This window comes from Octopus bimaculoides, chromosome 13 (genome assembly GCF_001194135.2).
Source record: "Octopus bimaculoides isolate UCB-OBI-ISO-001 chromosome 13, ASM119413v2, whole genome shotgun sequence".
Lineage (NCBI taxonomy): Eukaryota > Metazoa > Mollusca > Cephalopoda > Octopoda > Octopodidae > Octopus > Octopus bimaculoides.
This window is the reverse complement of record NC_068993.1, coordinates 5,498,479-5,513,164: the sequence shown is the minus strand read 5'-3', so window position 1 is coordinate 5,513,164 and position 14,686 is coordinate 5,498,479. Positions and strand designations below refer to the sequence as shown.

At 36.0% G+C, this 14,686-nt stretch overlaps 1 protein-coding gene across 1 annotated transcript in view; it reads left to right on the top strand.

Annotated features, from left to right (window-relative positions):
• LOC106872420 (uncharacterized) overlaps nucleotides 1–14,686 on the top strand; it is a 44,894-nt gene that overhangs the window by 28,594 nt on the left and 1,614 nt on the right. The window contains exons 11-17 of the mRNA XM_014919414.2: nucleotides 5,670–6,043; nucleotides 6,175–6,278; nucleotides 7,230–7,384; nucleotides 8,838–9,006; nucleotides 11,226–11,495; nucleotides 12,529–12,743; nucleotides 14,419–14,527. Of these exons, the coding sequence (XP_014774900.2) occupies nucleotides 5,670–6,043; nucleotides 6,175–6,278; nucleotides 7,230–7,384; nucleotides 8,838–9,006; nucleotides 11,226–11,495; nucleotides 12,529–12,743; nucleotides 14,419–14,527 (1,396 nt within the window). The remainder of the gene's footprint in view (nucleotides 1–5,669; nucleotides 6,044–6,174; nucleotides 6,279–7,229; nucleotides 7,385–8,837; nucleotides 9,007–11,225; nucleotides 11,496–12,528; nucleotides 12,744–14,418; nucleotides 14,528–14,686) is intronic.

The window sequence follows — 14,686 nt, the reverse complement described above, 5'->3', positions numbered from 1 at the left end:
ATATGTCTGTGTGTGTGTGTATGTGTGTGTGTGATATTAAACTGTGTTATGAAATTTGTTAGGCCGCTTCTAGTGTTTGTTTAGTGTTTCTTCTGTTCTGAAAAGTATGTGCAATGCGAGTTAGTAATTACTTAGTTGCGTGTGTCTGTGTGTTTTATATTCGCTGTGTGTTTTATATTTGCTGCATAGATTGTGTTGTGTGGAGCGACAACTGTTTAACGTGTAAATTATCTGATTTGCTGCTGCTAGATCGCCGAATACTGATCTTGTAAGAACATTGTTGCATGCAGAGAGTGTACTGTTTAAGTAGCACTACTAATAAATAACTTGTGTGAGATTTCTCTCGTTCTGAATAGAAACAGCTTTCCAGCTGTGTGTAATAGATCAGGATATGTCATTGTTCAATAGACATTTTTTTTTATTATAGTGAATCTACAATCAATTATTAGTACTAATTAATAATAGCATTAATATCAATTCCAGTCTTTTGTCGCACATCTTGCTTGCTTCAATTTCACTATACTTTTACAACGGCAGTGTCTCCGCTTCATTCTGGATTACGTTTTCGTTAAATGTCAGCACACCGTGATTACGTTCCTATTCGTTACGGTTCGATGGTTATGTATGATACTTGTTATAGGTTTACGTGTAACAAATGTCATGTACGCTTATCGATTCTTATCCGTTTCCACATAGCAGTATCGACATTTTACTCAGTTAACACAGCAAGACTCGATCGCAGCATACGCTGACATGGTTAAGCTGGACTTCCGGATATCATGTGACCAATTGATTACATTTCACTGGCTGCAAAGCCCGCAGTCGATGTTTCCCGGTATTTTATTCTTAATATTATTGGTCGCTACACATTGTCCTTTTGTATCCCAAGTCAAATCTATTTCTGCTTTTAGCTCAGCACCCCCCCCCCCCACCGGCTACTGGTAACATTATCTCTTACTTTTCTTTCCCGCCTCTTTCCAAATATCAGTCTTGGAGAAGATTTTACTCTCGTTTTATTATTATTATTTTTTTAATTCTTTATCATATTTCTTTTTGTTGCGGTACCGTTTTGAAAGGGTTAGTCGAACAAATAGACCCCAGTACTTATTTTTATATCTGGTTTTTATTTAATCAGGTATTTTGACAATCTCCTCAGTTACGAAGAAGTAAACAGACCAATACCAGTCGTCAAGCATTAATTGAGAGGGCAAACAAAAATACATACACTTGAATATATACAAATATAGATATGTGTGTGTATGTGTGTATGTTTGTGTATGTGTATACAGTAGACACCGCTTTATAATTCCATCTTGGTGCCGCCTATTTTGGATTTATTAAATGAGGGATTTATTAACCGAGGGGACAAATCCGCCGATTGATTAAACATGTGTATTTATTAAAAGACATACATATGCGAATACACGAATAAAAACATTATAAACAATGTCATTGAAGGAAAAATTTGACGAGTGTCGTTTGCTTTGCTGGACGCTTTGTTCGCAACTCTGCATTAAAAAGATTCATGTTACTGAAATAAAAACTTTCAAGGCCACTTTCTAGTCGAGTGAAATAGTGCCACAATTCAGCTGATGTTGGAGGCTCCCGAACTGTTTCATCAACATCAATGTCGGAATCACCATCTTCATCGTCTTCGGTTTCCTTCTCAGATTTCCGAATGTGATGAATGATCTCACCTCGTTTTCTTTCTTCAGTGATGATCTCTGGGGCAACAACAGCGCTAGCATCTACGAACAACCAGTTCTCGAATTGCTTTTTGGTCAATCCAGTAGGCAATGAAGGCAGGATAAAATCTTCGTTAACATCTATGGCTTCATTTGATCCTTCGACCGAAACAAAACCAGTTTTGTTTTGTCTGGCTAGAGACCTTCCTCCACGCTACGCTTAACATGTACATAGCATCCAAAATGGTGATCTGCTTTGCAACTTGTTGGGCAGAAATGTCACGTTCAGTGTCTTCCATAACATCAATGATCTTCTAGCGCATTTCATGTCTGAAGTAGGCTTTCAAGGTCTTGATTATTCCCATTTCACACGGCTGAAGCACCGACGTTGTGTTGGGAGGAAGAGAGTTTAAAGTGATATTCTTGAAATCATAGATGATTACATGAGAAAAGGAATTGTCAAGTAGGACCACCACTTGTCTTCCAGATTCCTGCAAACGACGATCTCAAGATCTGGGCCATCTTCCATAGATTTTTTTCAATCATCCAATCATTGATCGAATCGGAAGCGTTTTGACATTTTTGAAGCATCTTGGCGAACCAGCCTTTCCGATTAAGAGCAAGTCTTCTTTGTCTCTATTCATGTAGCTGGCTACCATCAAGGTCACACGGTCCTTTGCCGTCTTAAAGCCCCTTACAGTTTTCTTGCAACTCTCGTATTCCCTGGTAATGCACGAAAGTAGATCCCAGTTTCATCGGTATTGTAAATGTCCTGTGGTTGATAAGATTTCTACAGAAGCTGCATGCTTATCTCACGCAATTGATGGGCTCCATCGACGTCAATTTCAGTTGCATCACCTGCAAAATATGAAATGTTTAGTTTGTGTTTTCTGAAGAGAAAAATGTGAACTAGTGAACTACAAGGCTTAACTTTTAGAACCATACAAGAGGTTCCATGTCTTTCTGTTATTTTTTATTTGTTTCAGTCATTGGACTGCGACCATACTGGGGCAGGCACCGCTTTGAAGGGTTTTAGCCGAATGAATCCATATCAGCACATTTTTTTTTAAAATTGGTACTTATTTTATCGGGTGTTTTTGCCGAACCATTTTCTCAAGCATTGGTGGGAAGAAACACACACACACACACACACACACACACACACACACACACACACACACACGCACGCACGCACGCACACACAAACACACACAATCATACACACTGATATATAGACAAAAGGCTTCCTTAAATTACTAAATCCACTCACAAGGCTTTGGTAGGACCAGGGCTATATTAGAAGAAACTCGCGAAAGGTGCAGCGCAATGAGACTAAACCTGGAACTGTGTGGCTGAGAAGCAGATTTCTTTTTTTTTTTTTACCGCACCGCCACATCTGCGTCAATAATAAGTGAACGTCCTGACAACAAAGGAATGTAAATTTTGACAAAGATAGTTTTATAATTTTGTTTTCACGTCTGCTCTTTATCCAATTATTTATTTTATATGATGCAGCGGATAATAGGTACCGGGATGGTCTAATTACGTTATCTGGAGATTGGTGTGTCAGCGTTTCGACTACAAATGATCTCGATATTTTATCATGGTTGAATATATTATGTTCTACTTTCATAACATGCTCGAATTGTGTCAGTTGGTCAAACTAACTCCGTCTCATTAGTTGGCTTCAAATTTTGGCACAAGTCCAGCAAGTTCAGGGGAAGGGATAATTCGATTACATTGACCCCAGTGTTCAACTGGTACTTATTTAATCGGCCCCGAAAATACGAAAGGCAAAGTCAACTTTCGGTGGCATTTGAACTCAACGTAAAAACGGACGAAATGGCGCTAAGCATTTTTGCCGGGTGAGCTAAAGATCTGCCAGCTCGCCGCCCTCCTTAAATAAATAAATACTAATTTGATAAATAACCCCATAATGTATAAACTATTACTGCATACTGTGAGAAGACATTGATATATTCTTCTGTTTTATCTGATGCTTTTTTCTTCTTCTTGTCTGAAGTATTCTAGGTAAAACGAATTGCAATTTCTACAGAGACTTTATTTTAAAATGGCTGAAGATGAAGAAAATCAACTGAAATTAGAAAAACAAATGGCGACACGTAAATAAATATTTATTCAAATTGGTATTTGATAAAGCGTTTCTATGAACTAATTACTGTAATACTCATCCCTGAAATAATGTAATAATTCTTTAAATGTCTTTATCTTTAATTTACTTGCTTCAAGGCGGCGTGCTGTCAGAACCGTTAGCACGCCGGGCAAAATGCTTAGCGGTATTTTGTCTGCCGCCAACGTTCTGGTTCGCTGAGGTCGACTTTGCCTTTCATCCTTACGGGGTCGATTAAATAAGTACCAGTTATGCGCTTGGGTCGATGTAATCGACTTAATCCGTTCCTCCAAATTTGAGGCCTTATGCTTCCAGTAGAAAGGATTATTCACTTGCTTCAGTCATTAGGGGCTGCGGTCATACTGGAACAACACTTTGATGAACTCCAGTCGGACGAACCGACCTCGGTATTCATTTTTTAAAGCTTGGTACTTATTCTATCGTTCACTTTTGCCGAGCTGCTAAGTTACAGACCAGCATAATTTTCAAGCACTGTTAGAAGACACTCAAGTAAATCAGGAATCAAAAGAGGTCCATAGGTATAAAATGGTTGAGAACAACTGCTCTCCAGAGAGACGAACTACTCACCTACTTATGAAGTCCTGATGTCTACGATCGACTATACAGAACCAACCATTTCTTTGTATTGGATATTGAAAATAATGATTTTTTTTTTCTCTGAACTTTCATTGTTAATACAATACCAATCAGCAATATTGATTTACTTCTATAATTAACTAGATTTATTGTTATGCTTAGTATATTGAGAAGCCATTTACACATTTCCAATTAATATAATTTGTATATAATAAATCATCCATGTAATAACTAAACATATGTATTAACCCTAACCCTAACCCTAACCCTAGCCCATAAACCGTTGGGTTACCAGGGAAGTCTGAGTTTCCCAGCAACGGAGTTTTGTTTCATGTTTTCTTTTTCTTTTCCCCGTTATTTTGCATGCTTTCAACGAATCTGACATCGAAATCACGCGTAAACGGCTCCTCTCCTCAGAAAACGAAAGATTTGGCTGCTATTTCTTGCACGCCCTGTTACAACGTAACAGGTGTTTCGGGTCTTTTATTGCAAATAACTGTTATGTGGTAGCAGGGCATGCTAGAAATGGCAGCCAAATCTTTGAGGATGGGATACGTTGAATGCACTCGAAAAAACCTTTGGAAAATGATATTCATATGACCATTGAGGGCCCCACATAAAATTGTATTAAGGGCGGCCTTTTACGAAATATTTACCGTATTTTTAAAGTCATTTCACTTTAATATATTTTGTCCACCATAATGTGTCTAGTGGAAAGGTTAGAGTTTCTTCTCTTCCAGGGTTAAGATATTTTCGGAGTAGTTTCCCATTATGCACAGTTTTGGGTATTTATACCCCTAAACCCAGAATATTTCAATAACCACTGATTCGATTTACGCGAAACTTGTTTTATACTGTTTGTATTTACATTCCAGGGAAACTTTACTTTGAAAGTATTTTCCCATTATGTGCCAGTTTGACTGTGAAACATTGCAAGCAATCAAGCAAGTGAGCAAGTAATATTGAAGTTCATTTTTAATATATTATAGATTTCTTTCGTAAATTACATTTTCACATGGTTACTAAGACATTTACTTGACGCATTTACATTCTACCTGACACAATGTAGTTCTATAAATAGCATACAACATGAAAGTTAATCACCTGAAGAGTTTTACCTGTCAGACCAGTCTTTCAACTGGACATTTTCATTTTAATATTTGAATTAGTCATTAATCAGAAACACACCATTTACTTTTGTAGAGATTACAACACATATTGTATACTTTTTATCATACATTTTTTTTCTATTTCAGCTTTATCTGATAAAGATATTACAAAGCTTATAGAACAATGTGGTACATTTGGACCCTACCAGCGCTGGCTGTACACTTATATTATTATTATAGGCACTTTGACAATAATGCCAGCTATGAATTTAGCTTTTATCAGTGCAAATGTTCCCTTCTTATGCTACCCTCCGAACTTTAATGCTTCGTTAATTCCTGAAAATCTTACAGAGAATGAATATTTACAAATGCTTCAACCTGACGACAATGATCAATGTTCTGTATATAACAATAGTTTCACTGGAACATTTTATACAACACCACCAAGTAATTCATCTAAACTACAGTGTTCTTACGGACGGAAATTTCTGACGGAGGAGTTTTCTACAATTGTAAGCGAGGTGAGTAACCCAATCAACTAATTGCTGTAAAACAATTAATTACTATAAAACAGTTGATGTTTAATTTCAGTATCATATATTTTAACATAAACCATTTAATTGCATCCATTTTAATTTGTTTCTTCTCACAGTTTGATTTGGTGTGCGAAAGAAAATGGTTAAGATCCACTTTGCAGTCCGTTTATTTCGCTGGTTGTCTTTTTGGAGCAGTTATATTTGGTTTTTTATCAGACAGGTAACATATCTTTCATTATCTTATTATCATATACTTTTTTTTAATATTTAATTTTAATTTCTTTTATTTGTTTCTTCCTTATTTCAGTCATTTGACTGCGGCCATGCTGGGGCACTGCTTTGAAGGATTTTTAGTCAAATGAACCAGCCTCAGCACTTTTTAATTTTTTTAAAAAGACGAACACTTATATTATCGGTCGTATGAAAGGGAAATAGAAGTATTGTAGTTGGTTGGGAAGGATACAAAGGATTTGGGAAGAAGAAGAAGGAAAGAGTGAAAGAGAGACAGAGAAGAGAAATAGCGAATAAAGAAGAGAGAGAGAGAGAGGCCAAGAAGAGAGTGGAAAGGAGAGAGAGAGAGAAAAAAGAGAGAGAAAAAGTAAGAAGTAATTGTTATTGCCAAAATTACTTCTCTCTTTCTTTTTTTTTTTGAAGAGAGGAAGGAAGAAAGAAGGAAAATACGAAAGACAGCTGATTCTAGAAATCAGTAAAACTGACCAGCTATGTCCACTGAACCAGAACGATAGACCTATCCAAACAAAACCAAGAAAAGAAATATTCCGAGCTATGTGTATTGCGGTATTTTCGAGAATTTTGAGATGCAGCAAATTTTTTGGTCAGTAAACAGGACACAGTTTCGAGCGACGGGAACTTTGACACCACATTGAAAATAAATGTTCAAGCGAAGTCGAAGGCCTTCGAGTGTTTCTGAATGCCAATTTATGTCTTCCACACGGCAATCGCTGTATGCATTGCATAAAATAAGTAAACAAATGAATAAATATGTGTGTGTGTGAAAGTGAGAGAGAGAGAGAGAGAGAGAGAGAGAGAGAGAGAGAGAGAGAGAGAGAGAGAGAGAGAGAGAGAGAGAGAGAGAGAGAGAGAGAGAGAAATGTATTCCGTGTTCATATAGATAATTAAAAATTTTAAATTTTATTTCCGTCTTTCATAGATTTGGCCGAATACCCATATTTTTCTTGGCAAACACCTTTATAGTCATCTGTGGAATTGGAAAAATTTTCGTACCATCGTTGATAATTCTTATGACGCTGCACTGTATTCAAGCTAGTGGTTACACGGGAAATACAATTACCTTATATTCACTGAGTAAGTTATTCTCATAATACAAGTGTGTTTGTGTGTGTGTGTAATGTTTAATTTAATCAAGATATCCTTCGCCTGAAAAGTAGCTGGCGGTATAAACCTCGCTTGGAGTTTTACCACTTCCGAGGTTCCGCCAGCTAAGAAAAATGTAGCCCGGATCTTACCTACTTCATTTCGTAACTCTCTCTCTATATATATATGTATACATACATACATACATACATACACACACACACACACACACACACACACACACACACACACACACACACACACACACACACACAGATATATATATATATATACATATCTTTTTATCTTTTACTTGTTTCAGTCATTAGACCGTGGGCCATGCTGTGATTAGATATCAAAATTATTCTTCATTATAAAAACTTAGTGTGTATTCTTTTTGTTTCAGACTAAATGAATTCAGATTAATAAATTAGAGAATGGCTATCGACCAAAATACAATCATATCCCTCCACAAAAAAGGCGAAAGTAATTCAACTATAACAAAAATGCTTAAAATTAACGAAACAACAGTCTGGAAAATTTTGAAGAAATTTCAAGAGACTTGTTCTACCGCTGATCGACCTGGACGTGGCCGAAAAGGAATTCGCGGATCCCTCAGCTCATGAAAAGTACCAGAGAAAAGATACGGCGAAATCCTCGTCAGAAAACTGACTGCCACAGCAAAAATAAGGTGAACATCGATGTATCGAGAACTGAAGAAGGATCTCAGGGCCCACCTCTACAAGAAGATCCACCGTCATGAGCTCCCGCAAGTTTATAACGCAATGAGACTGGAAAAAAGTCGTCTTATCTTGCGTCAGATTACTGAAAGCACGCTGTCCCAACTTGGTGGTCACCGATAAAAAGAAATTTGACCTTGAACAGACAGTAAACCACCAGAACATTCCGACTTTGGAATGTATCAAGCCCCATCGACAGTAGACACATAAATCGACGTCAAAGTCCAATTTCAGTTATAGTTTGGTCGGCTGGGACAGCCACTGGAAAGTCTCCCCTTGTTTTTGTACCCTCGGGTGTTCAAATGAACACCCAGCGATACATTAGCGACATTCTGGAAGTTGAACTGCTCCATGGGTGAATGAGCAATTTCAAGGCTCACCTTGGAGCCTCAACACGACTCAGCACCATCACACAGCTTCAAACAGAGGGGGACTAAAAGACAGAGTGAAAGAATCGTACAAAATTTAGATAATACTTATTTCCACATATACATATATCCATACCACATTCCACATTCATAAGCACCCACACAAACACGCCTATATATATGCTTCCTTCCTGAAAAAAAAAAGCATACGTGTTGGTGACCATTCTTTAAGGAATTGCCCCAGCATGGACGCAGTCTAATGACTGAAACAAGTATAAGACACAAGATTAATTATTTAAAGATACTAATTATATTCAATTTGTGATCCTTTTTCAGCTTTGGAATTTACTTCCTCAAAACTACGTACCCGTATTAGTTTTGGATATATGTGTCTCTATCCAGTAGCAGCAACATTTGTAACAGTGCTGGTGTATTGTATCCCTGACTGGCATCTCTTAGAATTGACAGTGTGTATTCTGCCTACAATCAGTTTTTTCATTTGGATGTGAGTATATTTCAGTTGAGCCATTTAGATTCTAATCAAGAATATTTTCATTAATTTTCTGGTAAGAAATTCAGAATAAAAGGAGAAAGGAAATGCTCTGAAATTTGTATTCATTTTGTTTCTAAAGAAAGCAACATTTATATTTTACTTTCATTCTTTTACTTGTTTCAGTCTTTGTTTACTCATCTACGGTACACTACGAATTTTCTTTCCATATATTTTACTTAATGTGTTATACACTGCATTACAGTATTCTATTTCTATTTATTTATTTATTAATTTTTAGGCGTGAAAATGTTTATTTTACCACAGAAATAATGAAGTTCTAAAAAAAATATAATAACTACTGGCCGCAAAAACCCGCGATATACTGAGGAGTCCGCGATATAAATTTACGTATATTAGCCAAACAAATTCGCGATGTACTGAGTGTGCGATAGCTGAACCGCGATATGGCGAGTGATTATTATATTCGTTAAATTTATTCTCTTGCACTTTCGATTCTACGGCTCTTACTATATATTACATATACTGGTGTACAAAAGCTTCAAATTTCAATTATTAGAGTAAATTTCTAACATTGCAATATTTTTCATCAACATTGGGCGATAACAAATGCATCACGCTTTTCTTGTTTAGATCGGCCGTTGTATGTATTGACATTTGCAACACTATTTTAATCATCGTGGAATTGTTTGTTCCTCCTCTTTCTGTTTCTAACTAAATGTATTTCGAAATAGACCTGGAATAACACTAACTACCACATTTAAACGAATGAGTGTGTTGTTTTTATATAATATTAAATATATTCCCGGTTAACTCGATGCACGTCGTTATTTTTCGGGCTACCGATTGTACATTGCTCTGTAACTATTTCTTTTGGCAGGCTTTTTTTTTTTTTTTATCTAAAAAGATACATAGTAATGTATTTTCATATGTATCTAGACAATTCTTTTTCAAAACGACCCAATCTTGAATAGGAGAGGAGAAAGCGTTTCATTGTAACTACAGAAAAAGGAATAAAAATTCATACATTAAAACATATTCCTGTATCAGTAAAATTTGAATTGAAGAAAATGTAAACATAGAGTTTATAGCCGGAAGAAGAAGAAATTTGACACGTGAAAGAAAGCAAAAGTTTAAAATAGATTTTGACTCCTGCTGACAGAGTCAAGTATGGTAGTCACTTTTTTCATAAAAAATATATCATGTGTACTTTATGAAGGCAGAGTGTGCCAAGAAACCTGACACAGAAAACCAAATAAAATGTTAAGTTAAATATTGGATTTTGCCTTTAAATGAAAAAGTGATCTCCTTGTAAGGAACATATACTCTTTTCAGCTGTAGATTACATGCCGTTATGTGTGACTCACACAGTGTCTATTAACCAATAAAATAGCTGTCTTGGTACCATCTTGAATTAATGCATGTTTTTCATTAGAGTCAAGAATACTTCTCTAATATATTGACCGTTCGTCGAATCTGAATCAGCGGTGGAAGGCATCACTCGAATAAATATGACAATATATTCTACATAATGCTTTGAGTAGTTTTTGTCCAGATCGCAAGCATAAGGGCCAATGTTTAATCCCACTGTATGATATCTTCCGATGATTTTACCAGAACTTCACCTTGACCAAAGATTTGTGATTGCAGTGTGACACATGAAAACTGTGTGGAAGCCCACTCAACGGACTGCCTCTAAAATTCTAAACATTAGCTTTGTTCCTCACCTTATGCTAATTCTATCTTTCATTTAGATTACACCTGAATTTTGCAAGAGAGTAGATATTTCCGTTGACCTAACAATTGAATTCTCATCGTCGAAACGGACACGAAAATTACATACATACATACATACATACATACATACATACAACACGAATCCTTAATTCATACACTACAAATGATCATGATATCTAGGACTATAAAAATCTGTAAAACTTTCTTAAAATTCAAAGGGTGATAAACAAAACAAGATGGTTCCCTTTACAAACTTGCTGTGAAGTAGATGGCCAGTCAAAATTAACTCTAAACTAGAAAGAGAACATACATAAATATGTATAATATATAAGTAAATATGTATTATATATATATATATATATATGTATATATATGTTTTTATACATGGTTATTATGTCCAATGCTATGGTCTTGATGCCTAATTTCTTACAAGCAATAATTTTTTGAGCTCGTCTTTTTTTATCGATCTTTTTCAGATTTCTCCCCGAATCTCCAAGATGGCTGATTGGAAGAAAACGTTTTACAGAAGCGAAAGCAGTTTTTCGAAAAATAATGAAGAAAAATAAAAAACAATGTCAGGATTTATTAAAAGGTTTTCCAAATAAGGAGGAGGAATCTTCATTCAAGAACAGTTTTCAAGAAATTATACCCGAGAAGAAAGTTTTATCTCAAAAGAATTATACTTTTATTGATTTATTTAAAACACCGCGGCTTGCATTAACCACAGTGAATGTTTCTTTTAGCTGGTAAAGATCTGTTGATATTTCACTTGTCTCTCTGAATGCTTGGGTAATTGTTTGTTGGCACTCCGTCGCTTACGACGACGAGGGTTCCAGTTGATCCGATCAACGGAACAACCTGCTCGTGAAATTAACGTACAAGTGTCTGAGCACTCCACAGACACGTGTACCCTTAACGTAGTTCTCGGGGATATTCAGCGTGACGCAGTGTGACAAGGCTGACCCTTTGAATTACAGGCACAACAGAAACAGGAAGTAAGAGTGAGAGAAAGTTGTGGTGAAAAGAGTACAGCAGGGTTCGCCACCATCTCCTGCCGGAGCCTCGTGGAGCTTTAAGTGTTTTCGCTCAATAAACACTCACAACACCCGGTCTGTGAATCGAAACCGCGATCCTATGACCGCGAGTCCGCTGCCCTAACCACTGGGCCATTGCACCTCGACATTGCGGAATAATATTACTATAAATGTTTAGAACAAACAGTGTTAGGGAGCGGGAGGTTATAAATGTTTTGGAATAAGATAACAGGATAACAGAGGCGTTGGCCATTGTGATTATATTGTTAACTGTACATTCTAAGGAATCAAGGGGTTAGTCGATGCTTATCGCAATCCGAAATAATTATGTACAAGAAAAGAGCGTCTTGCACTGGGAAATAACTGTTATTATCACTGATACTCTGCAGTATGGATAACGATAAGCAATACGATGAGGAGAATAGCTGCAAATCTCATTAAAGGTGTCAATGATTTTTTAAATACACCTGCTGATTATCAGGTAGATGGAGATATAAAACTTTGTGCTATTGTTGAGTGAAGACTATGATAAGTTGGACATCTCTGATACAGCCTTAGTTTACAGTATGTCGAATCGTTATAGATACATAGTGTAGGTATATAAATAACACTGTATGTGTGTATGCGTTTCACACAGAAATATGTTTGAAATATTTTCTGATATTTTAATGCAAATGTAAAAGTTGCAATACAGGCGTAAATAACATAAATTTGGTCATCTGATTTGTAAGATATTCTTTTACAGGTTGGTCATCAGTATGATATATTATGGAGTGACCCTTAATTCCGTGGACATGGCTGGAAACCGCTATATAAACTTCCTGTTGTTGGCATTCGTGGAATTTCCTTCTCATTTATCTTCTTACTGCTTGTTTAAACGTTTTGACCACCGGAGGCCTATCAGCTTCTTTATGATGTTCAGTGGATTAAATTGCATCGTGTCAAATTTTGTGACCAAAGGTAATCTACATCGCACATTTTTCTATTTTTTTATACATTTTATATTTTATATACATTTGAAAATAGTGTCTTCTTTATCAAAAGAAGCTGTGTACATTTATATTTAACATACTTGGGTACACTTGAACACGGAAAAACATTTTCTGCCTTATTGTCTTGTAGAAAGGTTTCTCCTGATAGACTTTGTTCGTGTAACAACGCTCTTAATGACATTATCGGACTTCCAGTTACGTGTTTCTATGTAAGTGTGTTTCCTCGGTGATAGACACCTCTTCAGTCGTTTATAACTCAGTCAAAACTTACGTTCCTATATGTAAACAGTGAAAACTGCATTTGGTGTTGTGTGGTGGGGCTTTGTTAAGCCCGTATTAATATATTTAAAGCATACTAAGTAGCGATGATTAAAATAACGCCTTGTATAGCCTCCTCAAGTTTAACATTTATAAATTAAACATTAAATATTAAACATTAAACTGTGCTTTTAGATACAAGTTTATTAAATCGTAAAGAATATTGCAGAGAAAGTTTCGTATCGAATGATAGAATGTATTCACCATAATGTTACTAGATTAAAATATGCCACGTGATTTCATACATTTCCTGCGCAATCATCAACATACAATCAGTAACACAGTGATGTTTTATCTTCTGTCAATTCATTGGTCAACTGTTCTATCTTTATTATTTTTATTAAGCAATTTTTATAAATTCGATTTAATGACACTATTTATATTCTGAATAATTTAAACGTCAAATTTCGGATAACGGGACGACCAAAATGATAACTTTGTAAAATCACGATCCATCATTTTTTTTACCTAAAAATCTTGAATTTAATGATGAATATTTCTTTCCGGTAATGATGCAAAAGATTCTCAAAATATTCGACTTTAATTAAACTAATACTTAATCGATTTTTTATTATATAAGGTATGAACATTTGAAACCGTTCGATCTTTATAGCCAACAATTATATTTGTTTTACAAATTTTGATTAGGTGCCAGAAGACACATATTTATAATAGATAATCTGACTCAAATGTGGAACCACGGATTCCAGAATGCGTAGCAAATGGTGAATGTTATAAATGATAGAGATACGATGTGCATCCAGAAGGTCTGAGACATTTTCAGGAGAGGCAGTTATAACTGTCCTAAATTACTGTAATTTTAGTACATCATTATTATTATACATCTAATAAACTAACCTGCCAAATTTTATTCGAAATTAAAGGAGACGGCCGTAAGAGTACTTTGAAACCGTCCTGCTAAGCACTGCTTGTCATAACTTCAGTCTGTTAACCAACTAATTGACAAAGATGGGCATCAAATTTGTGACTCACGCAGCCTACAGCACAGATATTGCTTCCTGTGACTTTTGGTAGTTGCTCAAACTGAGGGAGAGCCTCAGGGATAGCCGTTTTGAAAACATTGAATTGAAGGTTGATGCAAGGGTCGTGGATACCTTCCATCCATTTGGACGTCTTCCATGGGGGTCTTCAGAAAGTGGCAGAAGCAATACAAGAGATACATTGAAGTCAGAGGGTCTTACTTTGATGGAGATTAGCGGTTCGTAATTTGAGATTAATAAGTGTCTCTCCTAAAAAAGTCTCAAAACCTCTGGAATGCACCTTGTATGTTGCATTATCTAAACTTCTATTTTATTGTATTTAAGGTTCATTCTGGCTTCCTCTGATCCTGGTCCTTCTCGGAAAGTTTGGAATCGCCTCGGCATATGGTTCGATTTATCTCTTATCAGCAGAATTATTTCCAACAGTTGTTCGGTAAATGTTGTTGTGTGTCTTTAAAAACCTCCTGTATCTCTTAACCTCTCATGACACTGAAATATAACGGTATGTTTTGTCATCTCACTCTTTTCAGAAACTGACTATGTTGCTGTGTTTTACCTGTTTTACCAGGAATTTAACTTTTCATCATCTCTC